Below are 19,069 nucleotides of genomic sequence, written 5' to 3' on the forward strand. Positions count from 1 at the left end.
CTAAGATGGGGTGACTTGTGGGGCTCTGACCAGGTTCTGTTACCCAGAATCCTTTGCAAACCTCAAAATGTGGCCAAAAAAACACTTTTCCTCACATTTCGGTGACAGAAAAGTTCTGGAATCTGAGAGGAGCCATAAATTTCCTTCCACCCAGCGTTCCCACAAGTCTCCCGATAAAAATGGTACCTCCCTTGTGTGGGTAGGCCTAGCGCCCGCGACAGGATATGCCCCAAAACACAACGTGGACACATCACATTTTCCCAAAGAAAACAGACCTGTTTTTTGCAAAGTGCCTAGCTGTGAATTTTGGCCTCTAGCTCAGCTGGCACTAAGGAAAACCTACCAAACCTGTGCATTTTTTAAAACTAGATACCTAGGGCAATCCAAGATGGGGTGACTTGTGGAGTTCTCACCAGGGTCTGTTACCCAGAATCCTTTGCAAACCTCACAATTTGGCCAAAAAAGCACTTTTTCCTCACATTTCGGTGACATAAAGTTCTGGAATCTGACAGGAGCCACAAATGTCCTTCCACCCAGCGTTCCCCCAAGTCTCCCGATAACAATGGTACCTCACTTGTGTAGGTGAGCCAAGTGCTTGTGACAGGGAAGAGCCAAAAACATGTTGAAATTGAGGGGGAACCAAAGCGGGTCCAAAAGGGCAGTTTGAGAAAAAAACATTTTTAGGCTGGCAAGTGTAGCAGAATTCTTATCAGTATAGATGAGACAATGCTCAGTGGTAGGAATTTTGTGGATTCCTGCAGATTCCGGAAGGTTCCATCACAAAAATGTAGGAACAATGTGTGATTTCCAGCAAAGTTGGAGGTTTGCAGGGGATTGTGGGTAAGAAAATGGTGCGGGTGCGGGTGCATGTGAAACATGGCCCGAATGTAAAACAAAAACCCCAAATAATCAATTGTCCTCTTGCTTGCCGTGGGATAAGATGTTTTAGTGTGCGGGGGAGAGCTAAAAGACTGTTACCCCCTTCAGTTGGTGTGGGGGCATAACCAGGCCCACACTGGTTGTTAGCCACCACCCCACAATTTTTTTTTTTTCCTGGCATCTATTAGACTTTCTGCCCCTCCAGGGTGTGGATCGAGGGTAATTGCCCCATCTGCCCACTGGTGGGCAGAACAACTTTGTCCCCATTTATATGGGGTGGGTTTATGGCCATACCCCCACCCTCTTATTTTGAAAAAAAATCTTCCCTGGTCTCTAGTGGGCTTTCTGCAGATGGGCCTTTCAAAAATAAGCCAATCTGCCCCCCAAGGGGACAGATATGGCCAACAGTAATGTGCCCCCATGGTGAGTGACCCTTGCCCAAGGGGCTGCCCCCCCAAACAAAACACGAACATACACACACACCAATCCCTTTTGCCTAAGTGGTTTCTGCCCCCCCCCGGGGGCAGATCAGCCTAATAGAAATAGGCCGATCTGCCCCCAAGGGGAGGGGAAATGGCCTAAAATAAATTTGCCCCCCCCAGGGGAGCGACCCTTGCCTAATGGGTCGCTCCCCTTGTGTGAAATTGACGTGAAAAAAAAAGAACTCCCAGGTGTCTAGTTGTTTCTCTCCCCCGTGGGGGCAGATTGGCCTCATAAAAATAGGCCAATCTGCCCCCAAGGGGGGCAGAAATGGCCTAAATATAATTTGCCCCCTAGGGGAGCGACCCTTGCTCTCTCTCTCTCTATATATATATATATATAGAGAGAGAGAGATAGATATATATATATATATCTATATATATATATCTATATATATAGATAGATTTAGGTAGATAGATAGATAGATAGATAGATAGATAGATAGGTAGATAGATAGATAGATAGATAGATAGATAGATAGATAGATAGATAGATAGATAGATAGATAGATAGATAGATAGATAGATAGATAGATAGTTTCTACGACTGGTCGTGGATATTCTTTGCAATTTCAATTGTGTTTTATTTTCTGTTATAGTGATTCTTATACGCTATTTACTGGCACACAAACAGTGCTGTCAATTATGTCTTGTAGAGTATTCAAAAATTCTATGAGCTCAGACTCCAGTTTTAATGATAGTTTTCCACAGAGTCACAACCCATTAGGGGGACACTTTTCATCTTTGGCGCGAGCATGTGCACTGTTTGCACCCATCACTTGTACAGTTGTCTCAAAGGTTTGCTGGCTCTAAATATGCATGTGTTGTGACAGAATAATGCTTATACTGAATATGGTAGAACACACAGTTAAGTTTTTGATTTTCCCGTGAGGTCAACTTTACATCTGGCTTTAAAAGCTTTGTTTTTTCACCAGTCATTGATTTAAGTAAAATGTGATATAGAATGTTCAATTCGCCCGTTTATTTCAAAGATGTCTAGTGATGCCACCCAAATTAGCTTTGAGGTGTCTGAGATGTTTGCGTTTTCTAGCTTGTTGCAATAAAAGGTTTACTAGCAGTTTAACAGAACTGTGCCCCCTTGTGCAGTTGGTTTACTGGGCTGCAGCTGCATATTGGAGAAAGAGGCAGTGCACATGTATTCAAGAAGAATGTTTGAAATGAGTTTACAATGAGTTTGAATGAATTTACAAATTAATAAATCCTTGTTGTCTTATAATATATTTATATCAAGGAGAAATATACATTCCTATTGGAACCCTCAGGGCACCACATGGTAGTAGAGGGGAGATCAATCACTTACTGCACCACCACCTATTGCGGACCTATCCCTGGCCACCTTCCAATAATGTTTCCGGCCGCCCCTGTGCAGATGCTGACAGAGCACTATGGTCTGTGTGAACAGGCTAAGCATTTGTTTAAATATCATGCAAATGACGCACACAGTTTGTGTGGAGATTCCTTGTCACCTGTCTATTAATGCAACCATATCAACTCACACATTTCTGTAGCAGCCACTTACCATGGTCCAAAGGTTCTTAAAGAGATCAGCAGTTATGAAGGCCTTGTAAAATTATAAGGATGAGGACAATGTTTCCACACTTCCACTACCACAGTGAACAAGGGTTTCCAACAGCAATTATGAAGGCAAATAAAACAGACAGTACCCCAGAATATTCAGGAGTCACCAAAGAATATTTGTGAATTCAACTGAAGAGATACTGTTGGTCGGGAATGTCTCCTATCAGGTGAACTGATGTGCAACCCTGCTCTAAGTAACTCAAAATGCGTGTAAGCCTGTTATTCTTGTTTTCTTTTGGTCCTAGTGCACAGGTAACACTTCATGTGGACTGAACATTAGGCACAAATTTGACCACAAGACCCCAGGTCTTCTTCTGCGATCAGGCGGGGTGTCAAAAGCACACTCTCTAGTGGGGGCATATGAGTGCCATCAGTGTCATACGGGACATTTACTGTGAGCTGTGCTAGCAGCATATAGTTTGTGAATCCATAGTATTGGCCAAGCTTTAGTCCTGATCCACAGTGAGAGCGCAGTATCTACAGGCCTGCTTATGTGAAATTGCATTGACATATCGTGCCCAGAACATGTGCTGATGTTCCTGCATTCATGTTCAGTGTGTGTTATGTGTGTATAGTGAGTGATAGCAGGTCTTCATGTTTTTTTTAATTTATTTTTTTATGTTTGACTGCTGAAATCATTGGGCTCCATTTTGGATAGCTCCTGATTTGAGATGGCACAAGTTAGTGGCTGTAATACAGCTTTCACAGACAGTGGAAGTGTATTTCCTGAACTCCTGATCTGCAGGAAGTAGCACTGGATGCAGAAATGTGAAGGAATTAATACTGGCCTGCCTATAGAAATTTTGTGGGACCCCTTTTAGCATGGATTTGCTTTTTAGCTCTTCCCGAGCACTGCAATTTGGTGGATGGTGGGGGAATGAGTCAGATGATTCACTTGTTAGAGGGAGAGAAGTTTATGGACAGGGCATGTCTCCTCACCTCAAATCTGTCCATCACACTTTAGGGCTATGGGTCTGTATGAGACCCAGGAGCCTCCCTGTATGCAAAGACTGCTTGTCCTGCAGGAGCTGTCTTGCCAAGGACAAGACTAGCTGCCAAGTCCGGAGAAAGGAACAGCCACATAAAAAGCAGAATGATGTGGAAATGTGCTTGGAGTTGACCCAAGTGTACCAAGGGCCCCCTGGGATCTCTGCATAACCAGGCTAAGCCAATATGAACCTATTTCAAGTGTGCCCATACTAGCTATCACCACAGAGGAAGAGAAGACTAGTGTTGACTCTAGCCTTGCTAGATCCTGAGGATGGCGACCCTACACCATGGAACAGAGGAAGGCATCCTCCAGCTGCAAGTGCCATACCAGCCCAATCAAAGTACCTTCACTCATGCAGATGCATCTTGCTTCGGCCTGATGCGAGGAGAGAACTCTTGCAACTGGAAGTGAGAGCTCTTGCACCATGCTGTTGTGGAATGCACACACGCGGCTGGATGGCTCGAGTATGTTTCACATCAGATAACATTATTGCTGAACAGAACTTTGACTGAGAACTTGGTTAACAGGTGTTGGTAGAAGTTTCTTAAGATTATTGCAAGTTGGCTAAGATAACTCTATAGCCAAAGCCTACAGAATGACCTAGAAGTCAGAAAAGTCAAGAAATCTGCTTCATTTCACCATTGTGAATCTGCACCCGTACTTGCATCTTAAATTTCTGTTTGTCTGTGTAGTAACCCCTGTAGCATCCAGACATACATTCACTGTAGTGCTACATATTCATTATGTATAGTATTGAGCTGTTATATTTAAAGGACTTCTCTTTTTCTTGAAAAAGAATATCTCAACTGAACATTCACTTATTATGTCTATTATTTGATTGCCTGAGTTCTGATTCTCCATCTCCACACAACCTCTTTCAGATGTCTTGGGCTACTTTCCCTTACCACACTGAAAGTCTAGTGCAGTAGGAATGCACTTGGTCCACATTACAAGCAATAGTGGAATGGATCCTAGAACACCTGAGGGAAACTACCCCAATCACTCCAGTCAACCCTGGCTGCTGTGTTATCGCCAAATGGAGTCCAAACTGACAGTGACTATTTGATTTGATTTGATATGAAGAAAATGGTCTCACAGTTCAGACTATCTAGAACAAAAGAGAAGTGATACCTACAAAAATGATTAACTATCACCCCTAGAAGTCCTGTGTGCTTTCCTGTCAGCAAATTCTGCCAATAAGGGATATTTTACAGATGACATCAGCAATTCTCACAAGAATGTCCAGGTAACACAACTAGTGTGAAGAGAACTGGCATTTTTGCTGCCTCATCCTCAAGTCTAGCGTCCCTATGCACTGCTGGGAAATGGTGAGCCACTTGCTAGAGGTGAGAGAAACATGAAATCAGTATGCCACAAATATAGACAAAATTGTATGTACCAGTATAAAGGCTGATGTTTTTTCTCACGCTCATCTCTGAGGAAATGTGGCCCACCACACAGATGTAGACAGTCCCTACCAGCCACTCAGCCGTTGGAACAGTCAGCAGGCTGGTCAGGGAACAGAGCTGGGTGCTGTGGTTGCACTGGATCACACTGCCATCTGGAATGGAGAGCCTTGTATTGTTGCTATTCTCCCACTTCACAAATATGTCTTCAGGGTAAAAATCCTTGACCAAGCAGATGAGGGTCAGTAGTTTAGCAGAATATACTTCTTCAGCGGCTGGAGGCAAAAGGGTGATGGTTGGGGATTTCATTTGGCTTGTAGCTTCTGAAATGAAAAGAAAGGAGGCATTTTGTATATTTCTATACATGCAAAGCGAATTCATCAGGTAACTTAGGGGCTTGGGGTATATAACGATAAACAGGTATACTATAGGTACAGAGCCAAAGATACTCAAGGGAAACTATTATAATGACAGCATTTGGCTAAGAAGGAAGTTAAACTGAATTTCAGAAAAACAATAATAAAAATACTGTTTGATATAAATATCATGGCCTAAATATTGTTACAAAAATATGATGGATATTCTGTCCGCCGTAATACAAGTGGATTATATTCAATGGCACTTGTAATATGGAAGATGGAATATCTGTCATGTTTGTGACAGAGTAACCTGTCAGCTGAACTATAATTCAAGCCCTGTAATTTTATCAGGCAATATTTAGGCTGTAATATTTTGGTACCGTGCGAACAAAAATGTCTATGTTGCAATGTATAGATTGCGATGAAACCTGAATTAATGTTTTAGCAAAATAATCAACAAATAGTTTTTTGTATATTGCATACATATGCACCCCAGATTCTTTCATTAATTTGTCCATTGCTTTATTCATTAATTCATTCATCAATTGCCATATGAAATAATTTACCAGTTCACAGCAGAAGAGGTCTGCATTATAAATTTCCCATTCCAGCGTTTGTATGTATGTGGTATTTGTAAAGCTTAAACCTAATCTAAAGGCACTAGATAACAATCATACAGTGATTAGAACGCAATTCGTTTCTCAGAGCAGAAGTTGACTTTTTCCTTGTGATGGGGTGCTGTTAAAGACATGTGCCTTCAGCTCTTTTTAAATTGCACCAGGGTTGGAGTTGTCCTGATGGTTGCAAGCGTATTTTCCAGATCACAGGTGCATGAACAGGAAATGTCTGTTTTTGCCATTTCGTTGTGTACAGTTTGATGGTATTCCTGATGCAGACAGAGAAACTGGAGATGGAGAACTTGTCAGCCCGGTAGACCAGTGTATCACTTTTGGTGACTTTTTAGAGGATGTTGACTGAAAAGGCTGCCAATAGAGGTCTATCACCTTGGAGGCTGATGTGGTGATATTCCTTCAAGCCTTTAGTAAGGCATGCTGCAGCACTTAGCATCCCCTTAACCAATGCCACAGTGTCAATACCACTGTGGAGGCTAAGGATCATGGCACTGACATTATCCAGGGCCAGGAGCACCAGGACGTGAACAGCAGTTTTGAAGTCTCCTTTTGTGTGGAATGCTTTAACTTTTTTCCGTAGCCGATTGTGTTCCTCGAAGGTGAGGTGGGTGTCCAGAGAACCTCTGAGTGACTTAGCACTGGTTGAAAGTTAGCATTTAAATTGGTCCAGTGACATGCCATTGATCCACATTTAGACTAATTGCTGCTAGTTGTTCTTGTTGTGAATAGTAATAATTCTATATTAGTCAGGTTGAGCTTTAGTTAGATGCTAAACATACAGGTCTGGATAAGATGCAGAAAGTGTTAGAGACACTGCAGGCCTCATTATGACCCTGGCGGTCACCAGACTGCCAGGGTCACGGTCTGACCGCGACATTACGACCGTGGAGAAAGTGCCACGGTGGGACCACCGGCTCTGCCTCTTTTCAGCTGCCAGACGTTCTGGCAGTGCTGGTGGTCCCAATCCACCAGGGCAGCACCAGCCTGGGGATTGCGATCCCTCTCTCTGCCGACATTTACATGGCAGTTTCACCACCATTTAAATGCAGGCGGAGACAGGGGCACTTGGCACAGGCAGTCCAGGTGCCCCCTGGCCAGCCCCGTCGCACAAATCACTGTCTGCTTTGCTGGTACATCCAACACACACCAGCATTGCTCCCGGCCAGCATCAATGTTGGTGTGCGTTTCCTGCTGGGCCAGCGGGTGTAAACTGTGTTTCTGCCCACTGGCCCAGCAGGAAACTTATAATGGGGCCAGCAGGAAGGAGACAGCAATGGCGGTCTCCGGACATGCAGGAGTTTGGCTGGCAGCCTTTTCCATCCACCAAACTCCTAATGAGGGCCTGGATGTCTGGAGGAGAAAATATTTTCAAATAGTGTTTTATGTCATTGGTGTATTGGTAAATTGGGATGCTGTTATTTGTGAGTAGAGTTACATGATTCTCTATGTATACTGGGACAAAACAGAACAATAGGGGCTCTGTAGGTGATTGGAATGTTCCAGGACATGGAGATGTTGATGTGAACAACCGGTGGTGCTTGAATAGGTGGAAGGAGAAGTGAAGAACATTGCTTATTATTCAGTTTGAGACCTCAAGGTGTGAATGCGGAGGGATGAGTAACAGAGTGAAAGCTGGCAGAGAAGTCCAGTAATATCAGGAGTCAGTAGTCAATTTTGTCTGTGGTCAGAAGCAAATCACCTCTAATTTGTAACATTGCAGTCTTTTTGCTGCATCATGGAATAAAGGCAGATATTTGTAGTCATGCAGGAAATAGTTGGTGGAAATATTATTTCAGAGTTGCATATAGACACCTTTTTCAAATATCTAGCCAATGAAGAGTATGTGCATGATGAGCCAGTAGCTGGCAAAATCTTCAGGGTCTAGTGTGAGCTTCTTTAGGATTGGGGGATTCTGGCCTATTTTAAGAACTCCTGAAAAGATGCCTAGAATGAGGGAGACATTAATGATGGCAGGTAGTGTAAGACTTCTTCGTAAGAGCTGGCAGATGTCTGCAAGGACTGTGAGAGAAAGCATTTTGAATTATGACAATTAAGGGATCCAGCACAGAAGAGTGGGTGGCAGAGTAGAAGTAGGCTTCATTTTGATGTGTTATTATACCTTTTGTATTTTTTCATTAAATCAGATTGATGGCATCACATTTGTTGGTGGTAAGTGTAATTGCAGGGTCAGGCAGGGTGATGATGCAGTGCTTGATTAACTAGAAGAGTGTTGTGCTTCTGTTCTCAGCTTTATTCATGATGTTAGTATACTCACTGGCTTTGACTGAAAGGATTGTATGTCTGTGTTTTATGCAGAAGGGCTTCAGTTCAGTGAGGTTATTGTTGGATTCTGTTTTTCTTCCATTATATAATAATAATAATAACTTTACTTTCATCAAAATGACCACAAAAGTACATCATAGAATAAAATACACAATATGAATATAATAAAAGGCACATACTACAAATACAGTACAATTTATCACAAATAGAACCACAAGTAACAGCCCACATTACCAAATCATCCTCCCACAGCATAATAATTAGCAGCAAAAGCCTCTAAGAAGACCTAAAAATGGGCTAGGAAGGTTCCGTTATACTGCCTGAATGATTCCACTCACTGGGAGGTTATTTGGGCCCTAGGGTCTTATTTGTATCACTAGTTGCAAACAAGCTACAAGCTACAGCCAAAATAAAAAAAACAAGCTTTTTCTTAGGCACACTAATCTAGTAGGTTCCAAGCATACAATGTATACATTCTTCTATCATATCCCTCTGCTACAGATGAGCTAGAAATGTACTCAGATTTTGAGTAAAGCCTTGAGTGGACATACAGAATTAAAAGTTCCCCTATAGATTATGCGGTCGTCTGTCATGGCCCTTGTTAGAAATGGGTCTTTGGTTGACAGACAGGTTACCCCCTGTCTAAGCAAGGACCCTCACTCTAGTCAGAGTAAGTCACACACAATTGAAATAATTATCCTGTGTCCACCCTCTGGTAGCTTGGCACTGAGAAGTCAGGCTTAACTTAGAAGTCAATGTGTAAAGTATTTGTGCAATAAATCATGCAATAACACAGTAGAACACCACAAAAATACACCACACAGTGTTTAGAAAAATATATCATATTTATCTGAAACGATTAAAATGCAATAAGTATGTTTTGGAATATATCTGTAAAAATGATATAAAGTGTCTTTAATCTCTTAAAAACAACAAATGTCTCTTGCAAGCACAAAGCACCTGGTTTGCATTCAAAATCTCTATAAGGAACCGCAGAGGAGGAGATGCTTGGAAAACAGAGAGGTGTGAGTCGATTTCTCAGGCCACACATGGTGATGCGTCATTTATTTTTCACGCATTCTTCGGGTTGCGGGGTTTTTGGACGCCCCAGGGACGATGCGTTGAAATCCGGTAATGACAGGATGAAGTCACAGGGGCTGCGTCAATCCGGTAGCGGTTGCGTGGAAATGTTTACAGCACAGGAGGTGCTGCTTCGATTCCTCTCAGGAAGTTGGGCTACATCGTTCTGGCTCAACTGTGTGTCGATCCAGTGGGCCATGCGTCGAATTTCCGGTTGCTACACTGGCGCTGCATCGATTTTCTCCTTGCGAAGTTGGGCTGCGGCATTCTAGTTCGGCTGAATTTTTCACAGCGATGCAGGCAGTGTGTGATTTTCTGCCATCTGTGCATCGATATCTGCTGCACAGGGAGTTCTTCTTGCAGGAATGAAGTCTTTTTGATCCCAAGACTTCAGGGAACAGGAGGCGAGCTCTATCCAAGCCCTTGGAAAGCACTTCTTCAGCACAGCCAGAGAGCAGCAGGGCAGAAGAGCAACAGCAAGACAGCAGTCCTTCTCAGAAAGCAGTCAGGTGAGTCATTTGGACAGCCAGGCAGTTCTTCTTGGCAGGTTGCAGGTTCTGGTTCAGGTTCTTCTCCAGGAAGTGTCTGTGACAACAGTGTCTTGTCAAGAAGTGTATGGGTTGGTAGGGTCAACCAAATGTGCCCTTGAAGTTGGGGAGACTTCAAAGAGTGGCTTAGAAGTGCACAAGGTTCCCTTTCAGTTCCATCCTGTCTTCCAGGGTCCCACTAGGGGGTGTGGCAGTCCTTTGTGAGAGGGCAGGCTATCGTCCTTTGACATGTAAGTGTCAGACCCTCCCAGCCTATGCAGATGCTTGCAAGTGTGACTGAGCATCCTGTCTTTGGGGTTGTCTGAGTGAATGCACAATGAAGCAGTCAACTAAACCTAGACAGACATGGAATGGAAGGCACAGAAGGATTTCAGTGTAGAGGAAAGCTCACTTTCTAAAAGTAACATTTCTAAAATAGTAATATAAAATCCAACTCCACCATTAAGCAGGATTTTGTATCACCATTCTGGCTATACTAAATATGACCTGGATACTCCTTTCAGATCAGTATCTACCACTCAAACAGTTTATGAGGGTAGCCTTAATGCTATCCTATAAAAGGAGCAGGCCTCACAGCAGTGTAAAAACGAATTTGGAAGTTATACACTACTAGGACATATATAACACACATGTTCATTCCCTGCCTCTTACCTACATAGCACCCTGCCCTATGGTCTACCTAGGGCCTACCTTAGGGGTGACTTATATGTAGAAAAAAATGAGTTTAAGGCTTGGCAATTACTTTTAAATGCCAAGTCGAAGTGGCAGTGAAACTGCACACACAGGCACTTCAGAGGCAGGCCTGAGTTAGGGGGGTAATTATGTGCTGCAGCCCACTAGTAGCATTTAATTGACAGGTCCTGGGCACATGTAATGCACTTGACTAGGGACTTACAAGTAAATTAAATAAGCCAATTGGATATGAGCTAATGTCACCATGTTTTAAGGAAAGAGCATATGCACTTTAGGATTGATTAGCAGTGGTAAAGTGCGCAGAGTTCTAAAGCCAGCAAAAATGAGGTCAGAAAAAGAGGAGGAAGGCAAAAAGTTTGGGGGTGACTCTGCAGAAAGAGCCATTTCCAACATCCCTCTACTGCAGAGGAGCTAGAAATATATTCAAATTATGGATACAACTTCAAATGACCCTATAGGTTGAGAAGTTCCCAAAATGCAGCATTTTCGATCTAATTGTTCAGGCCCGCTCTAAAAAACTTGCTACTACAACAACTATTGTCCATTGTAAATTCCATAAAGCCTCCCAGTAGTGCCTTACACCCTCCAACTTGCAAACTGCAATCAACCATTTCTTGCTTTGCAGCGAGTAGCTAGGGCAAAATAAAAGGAAGTGATCTACCATTTCTTTTACCAGCGGACAGAAGGGAGCACTCTGAATTGCCCAAATTAGATGTGAATGTTCCTAAAGGTTATGTACCACATCTAAATTGCACATGCAAACATTTTGCTGAAGGTGGATAGATTTTATCCATGTAATCTTTAAACTTAGGTGAGCATTCAAAGCTCAAGAACTGCCCTGTTAGGATCCCACCCAGGTCTGTAGCAAAACAGCTTCTCAATATACCTATTTCAGTCTCTGGGTAGCACCCTTAGCATCTTTTGCCAGTGAATTCCAAATTCCTCCCATTTTCAACAGCTCACACTGCATTTGATGTTTTTTCAGCCATGGGGTGCAGACTTTTCTATCACAGTAGATTACGTCTACTAGAGAGTCCCTATGCAGGGCCACCTCTGTGATTGTCCTGACCCTCACCGACTATAGTAGTGGCTTAAGGGCAGACACAAATGAGTAGGATTTACTGCCAGATCTTGCCTCAGGAGAACTAAGGGTGTACCAGCAGTAAATTGAGCAAACCCCATATCATTTTATTCTCAGCAGCTGCAAGAGCAGATGCATTAGTGTACTCCCATGTCTCTGCCCCGTAAATGTTTCCCACCACAGTTGTGGCTCTATATATTTTGAGGGCCAGTGACACCACATCGCCTGCAGTAGCCTTATGCTTCCTTCCAATTTGCTGTGCTCTCTGGTTGAGAGCAATTTTGGTGACCCCAGTCATAGTGTCAGACATTCTTATTTCTAGATAGTTGAAATGTTTGACCTATTCTATTGTGGAGTTCTCAATCGTCATTTTGGTTGTAAAGTACCAGTGTGGATTAATTCCCATGTATTTCATTTTTAGTGGATTTATTTCCAGGCCCCTCTTTCTACATAAAGCTGCAAAAAAGTTCAATTCTGCCCGAAGGCCCATGGAAGTTCTTGAGAAAAGTAAAGTGTTGTCCGCAAACATTAAAATCGGTGCATCATGCATACACTCAGATAGCCATATAACTGACCTATTTATATAAAGAATACTAAGTGTTGAGGCAAGAACAAATCCCTGTTTTACTCCACGCTTAATGGGGATTCTGTCAGTTAGTTCGCCACCCCTATTCCACCTCACCTTTACGTAAGTGTTCGTATGTAGAACTCTTCGAATTCAAAGAAAGTCACCAGGTATCCCATAGGCGTCCAGTACCCTCCATAAGCTGTCCTTCGGAACCAGGTACAACAACGACCTCAGATCTATAAAAGTGACTTACAGATGATATGTTTTCAGGGCGACATACTTCAGCACATCACTATGAAGCGGAAGACCAGTCGAGGGTACTAACTTTTTTTCTGAATCCTGCCTGGTTATCCTCAAGAATGTTATTATCTGTAGCCCATGTTTGGAGCCTTGCCAGGACCTGAATACAAAAACATTTTCGGATAATATCCAATAGACTTATAGGTCTATAGTTGGAAGGTTAATCTTTGTTTACCTTTTTTAAAATAGGGATTATGGCCACGCCAAGTCAAGTAGGCGGAAGTTTGCTTCCACTCATGATGGCGATACTTAACAAGTTAATGTAGGGGTCCCAAACTTCAGGATATGACAATGTTCTTTATAGCATAGTTCTATAGTTCTCTATAGTTCGAATTTATGTGCTAAACAGAGAGTTTCTTCTCCTTGTTGTCATCCTGTTCAGTTTCTGTGACCTACTCACTGTATAGGGGCCTAAAATGAGCAACCCACTTATCTGGCTGCCCTACTGCCTCTAAGTGATGAACAATTATCTGTGTGCCTGCTGCAACTAACTTTCAAATAGCCTTTAGCTTCTTATTCTGGAGAGAGTTCATAATCCTTAGCCACTGGTATTTCTCCAAACTCCTTTATAGCCTTAGTCAAAACTTTCTTATAACTTTTCCTGGCAGTAAATATTTCATTCTGGTACCCTATGTTTTTGCAGATCGACATTCTTTGTCATGCCAAATGGGAATGGGTGTATGGTGACTCCCCCATGCATGTTTCGTTCAGACAAAGGCTTCAGTTGTTCCTTCAATTGACAGTGCACGGTGAAGATTCTTGTCATAGTCACATCAGAGGTAGCTAATGACGATACATTTTCCACAAATAGCTCATATGTTTGTGTTGGTTCAGCCATATACTTATGCTCATTTGACATTTCTCCTATTTCTATGTCTTGACCGGGTTATTAGAATTTAGAGGGGTCAAGTTTGAGCTCATCAAAATAGAGAATGTTAATTTAGCACTCAGAGCTTGATGGTCACTATCCAATGGACGTCAAGCAATGAAGATCATAATACCTGATCTAAAGGTATGTAGTCAATGTGGCTTGTAATATGGCCTCTTTTAAAAGGTGGATGAGGGGGGATATCTGATTTAGGCCCTCATTACGACTTTGGCGGGCGGCTGAAAACGCCCGCCAAGATCGGACCGCTGGGAGTCCACCAATGCGGCCACACTCCTGCCGTGGCCATTAGGAGATCCCCGCTGGGTGGCGGGCGGAAACCTAGTTTCCGCCTGCCGGCCCAGCGGGGATCTCGGCCACAACACAGGAGTCGGCTCCAAATGGAGCCGGCAGTGTTGCGGCTGCAGTTGCACCCATCGTGCTTTTCACTGTCTGCATAGCAGATAGCAGACAGTGAAAAGCTGCACGGGGCCCTGTCATGGGGCCCAGCGACTCCCCGTACCGCCAGCATTTTCCTGGCGGTTTGCAGTAGGGGACCCGTAATCCCCTGGGCAGCGCTGCAAGCAGCGCTGCCCTGGTGGATTAAAACCGTTGGGGCCATTGTGGCGGGAAACCACCGGCCCGGCGGTGTGACCGCGGCGCTTCCGCCACGGTCATAATGCCCAGTGAAGCACAGCCAGGCTGTTGGCGGTGCTTCCTCCGAAACAGCCCTGGCGGTCTGGTACCACCAGGGTTGTAAGGAGGTCCTTAGTGTTGCCAATAATGATTCTTAGGTCATATTTTCCAATTAAATCTCCCAGCTGTGCTGCCACTGCAGTTGACTTTGTTGTAACTTGCTCAGGGGTCCCTGGGCTATCTAGCATAATACAAGTTTGTAATGGATGATCTAAAGAAACCTAATCCCTTGTTAGTCTCATAATTAACACTGTCCCGCAATACGTTTTACAGCATTAAATTGTAAATGATTCTACATACCTGAGTTGAAGTCCACTAACGGCGACTTAACATTTGGAGGGACTGCTCTGACATAAATATTAATAACACCAATATGTCTCATCCCAATAGGAGTTTTTATTTTAACTTCCAGCCCAGCAAATCAGTACTCATCGACGGTAATGTTTTCACTAATGGGAAGAGATCCATCCTTTGCCAAATCAATAGGCTGTCTGAAGTTCTTTCCAATGAGGATGGAATCACATTAGCACAGAATGTAATATAGCAACTCCTGAATACCGGAGCCACTGACCAAGTCTCCAGAAAGAGAATAATATGATGCTGGCTGATAAGCAACCCCTCTCCCCCTTCATGGTCTGATAGCTTAGTTCTGATACTTGCTCGATTGCAAGAAAGTAGTCTGAGGAAATTATGTCCTAACTTCCCCTTTCCTACACTAAGGCTCATTAGAGAGAAAGTCTGGTCTACAGATCCACACAACTTCTGCCTGTAATGCATATAATTTTCCAATGTTCCCCTCTAGTTTGTTTAGCAACTATGTGCTGTGGTAACACTAAGCCACAAGGAATATCAAAACCTCCCTATGTCAGTATAGTTATCACTGTCAGATCTCTCACACTCCCTTGTAGTCAGTCAATCTCAGACAGAATGGAACACGCAAAAGGATTGGGTGACCATTGCTAGGGTGCTAGGGGTTGGAAAATCATTGCCTCCATAGGCTCTGTTTGAGGTTTTGGGCCATTAAGCTTAAGTCTACTTTGCAACTTTATATTAGGTCTAAACCTCAACTCCATTGTAATTAGACCTTTTGCCATGTTATGATTCTTGAGCTTCATCCCTATAAAATCAAATTGAGAGTCATTACCATTATGGCGGATGGCGTGCATGATGTCATCCCTAATTATAGATCTGCACCCTCTATTACATTATAGCCAGTGAACTGCTTTATTGATACAGAGTTGGAGGTTCCATTACCTCCATGTGACGATTTGGGCACGTTTATCATGCAATTATCATAGGCAATAAATGTGACCCAATTAGATTTAATTTTATTTAAATTCCCATGTGGGTTCAAAACTGGTGTCAGATTATGCTTGGGTATGTACCTGCCTTCAATCATTTCCTTCTTAGCGTATCTTTTAAGTGTAGCCAATTTCAATCCAGGTTGCTCACCTTTAACTGGATCAGCTGTCTTAGCTGCACACAAAGTTGAGCTTTGGGGGTATCTTGTTTACTATTTGGAAGTTTACTCTCTTTTATATCTAGACTATTGCTAATACTTGGTACCACCACCAATAGTTTAGCCAAGTTCTCATTTAGCTTGTTGGCTAACTTTCCCATTAACTCACGCTGACTAACAATCTCCCCCCTTAGAAGATGTAGTTGTGCAGCTGTTTCCCCACTACCCTTTTTAGTATCAGGTCTAGGTGGCTCAGTCCTAGACTGAGCAGGGACCAGAATGTTACCTACAGGTTCCATAAGTTCAATAGATTCTAAACAATTCAAACATTCAGTGTTAACTATAGGAGTGATGACTTGGTGCGTTTGCTCTAGGGAGGAGACTTGAGGTAGGGCTAAAGGTGCGTATACTAGGAAATTCCCCAAAGGGGGATTACTAATGCTTTTTTCCATCGAGATAGCCTCATTGATATGGGTTAGATTTGATTAACTAAGATACGAGTGAATGCCCTTCTGTGAATGCTCCCTTTCCCCTTCCTAGATTGTCCCCCTAATTATCTTTTAGCAAGTAGGCCCTCAACATCATCTATCAAAACAACTATTTTTCTCAAGGTATAATTCTCTGCCGAGTGTCTGGGTACTTTACTTGCTCCCTCTACCCCCAGTGGTTTCTCTGAAGCCTTTCATTTAACCATGATTTGCTGCATTGTTGATGAGGCCTTGTCTAAATGGACTCTCTATAACGTCCCCAGATAAGAACAGCTGTCATATCACAGAATGGGTACAGTCACCTATACAGATCTATAGTACCCACCTTGAGGGCAGCAAAAACATTTAACAATACGTTGCTTGATTGATTATAAAAACCAGACAAACCAAATGCAATCGTGCCCAGATGACAGTTAGCCATAACCACCAAAAGGCTTTAATTGCTCGGCTCACAGCCCGCATCCCCGAGAGCAGGAGCAAAAAAGAGCTGAGATTACAAGCAGTGCATAGTAGACTAGTCAAAGTTTAAAGGGAAACCTAGGAGTCAATGTCTTCTTATTCTGGATGCACAGTAGCTCAAACAGCTCAGGGATGTGTATGTCTGCAGTTTGTGAGAACCTGCTAATCTGTCTTGCAGGAAATATCCACTTTGTGGTTACGAGTACACCAACACCTAGGTACTTATTCTCTTACCCAGCGTGCTTTTACAAAAGAGAGGAGCCAAGGGGGGTGGCCCTACTCTGCCTCTTCCTGTCATTGATGGGTGCAGGACGGGTGTGCCCTTCCCCCAGGTGCATCCCGTGCTGCGGAAGTATGTTATGTAGCACCACACTGTTGTTCAGGTGATGCTGCTCCCACTGACTGCCTCTTGTGGCCCTGGGTGTTCTGTGAGATGAAGTTCAGGTCACACACACCAAAAAGATGAAGCAACAGCAGTATAAATTGAACCACAGAAAACTGGAAGATTGTAAATAGTTGGAGGAGTGCAATAAGGCAGCAACATAAAAGGAGAAAATTATTACATGCAGTCTTTTAGTAGCAGCTGACAATGACATGGTCAAAAATGTCACACGCAATGTCACATATTAGATTTTACAGTAATGCACCACATGAAAGAGAAGTATCTTGGATGAGGGGTAAATATTAGCTAGGCTTCCACACCAACCCAGTGACTTATTAGGGTGTTGTGGTTTTTGGTGGGCTCCCCCAGACGCCCTGAAAATTACAGCACCAGACCATCAGGGTTGATGATGGTCAGCGCTGGCTGCAGGTGAGGGCTGCAGGACAGGTGTCCGTGTGGGAGTGAGAGTTAAAGGTGTGACCTTCTCCCATGCAGCCCTCAAAGCCTGTGTACACAGTCCCAACTGATGAAATGTATGTCCACAAGCTGAAGAAAATACACTCCTCCCCTGCCCGAAATTTCCCTCTTCCCCTGCCTGGCATTTTCTTTTCTGACAGTAGATAGGGCATTTGATGTTGTCAAGGTCAATGGAGTACCATGACGTTGAAGAGTAGCATTTGGAATGTTAGTTGGATAATGTGTGTTTGCATGGTTTTCCAGCTGTGCAGAATGGTAATGATGTTGGATTTGGCATTAGATGGGTTAGAGATGAGTTTGATCTTCAGATTGTGGATAGATAAGTGGTTTAAGGGTCTGACGGCCTGTACTCTTTAGAGATGACCTTGTAGTGTTGGCTGGGCACTGAGAAATTGATGGTGAATGCAAGGTGGTTGGTCCAGTCTGGGAGGAAAGAAAACTTGCACTGAATAGGTGGTTATGTCAAGAAGACAAAGTCAAGGATTTATCCTTTAGATTGTTTTAGTTTGTTGGCATATTATGTAATGTTGAGTGTGTCAACAAATGTTAGGATTGTTCCTCCTGTGTTTCCTTGAAGCTTGCTTTGTCTGGGAGGTTGAAGTCACCAAGGAGGGTAGTTTGGGGATACTGTATGGATAATGGTGATAAAATTAGAGACATTGACTATGAAGTCCAGTAGATCAGGTGGAAGCTGGCTCAGTTATGGAGAGTGGGTAGTTGCAGGTGAGGTGCTTCATGAAGATGATAGTCACTTGCTTGCTTAGGGTGTTACATCTTCAAGAATGAAATGCACTGTCCATTGACTTAGATTATATTGTTCAGTATCAGTGAAGCATTTACTTCAGTAACTAAACTACTATGAAATCCTATTTTTGTGGTATGGACTTCAGAAACAGAGAAACATCAGATCAAAAAGGAATTGACCCGTTTAGTGCAAGCAGGATAGTTCAGTAGTGATTTTAGACCTATGATGTCACAGAAAATTAATGAGCTAAAACTAAAAAATAGATGACTTCCCCACAGTTCCTTTTAGCACAATTGTCCAAATGTTTGAAGCATTTTATTGCTTGAAAGTGCTCCAGTTAGTTTTTTGTAACCATTAAATAGCTTTCTGCAATATACTTCCATATACTGCAATAAATGTTTTTTCGACTCCTAAAATGGGTTTCCAAAAGGATACCAATTTTGATATCTGAAAGGGGTGTGTTGTTGGAGTCCCTTCCAAATGCTGCATCAGTTGTATCGATGTATTGAGACTGAAATCAAGTAGCAAAAATATTAATTTTAGCAAGCTCCACAATATGGTGGTAACCCGTTTGCGCAAGAAAAGGGGTTCCTTTAGGAC

General features: G+C 43.0%; 1 protein-coding gene across 1 annotated transcript in view; it reads right to left on the reverse strand.

The window, feature by feature from the left end:
- Positions 1-19,069, reverse strand: part of LOC138302214 (uncharacterized) — a 219,562-nt gene that overhangs the window by 32,388 nt on the left and 168,105 nt on the right. Inside the window, exon 8 of the mRNA XM_069242546.1 lies at positions 5,348-5,677. Coding sequence (XP_069098647.1) covers positions 5,348-5,677 — 330 coding nt within the window. The remainder of the gene's footprint in view (positions 1-5,347; positions 5,678-19,069) is intronic.

This window comes from Pleurodeles waltl, chromosome 6 (genome assembly GCF_031143425.1).
Source record: "Pleurodeles waltl isolate 20211129_DDA chromosome 6, aPleWal1.hap1.20221129, whole genome shotgun sequence".
NCBI lineage: Eukaryota > Metazoa > Chordata > Amphibia > Caudata > Salamandridae > Pleurodeles > Pleurodeles waltl.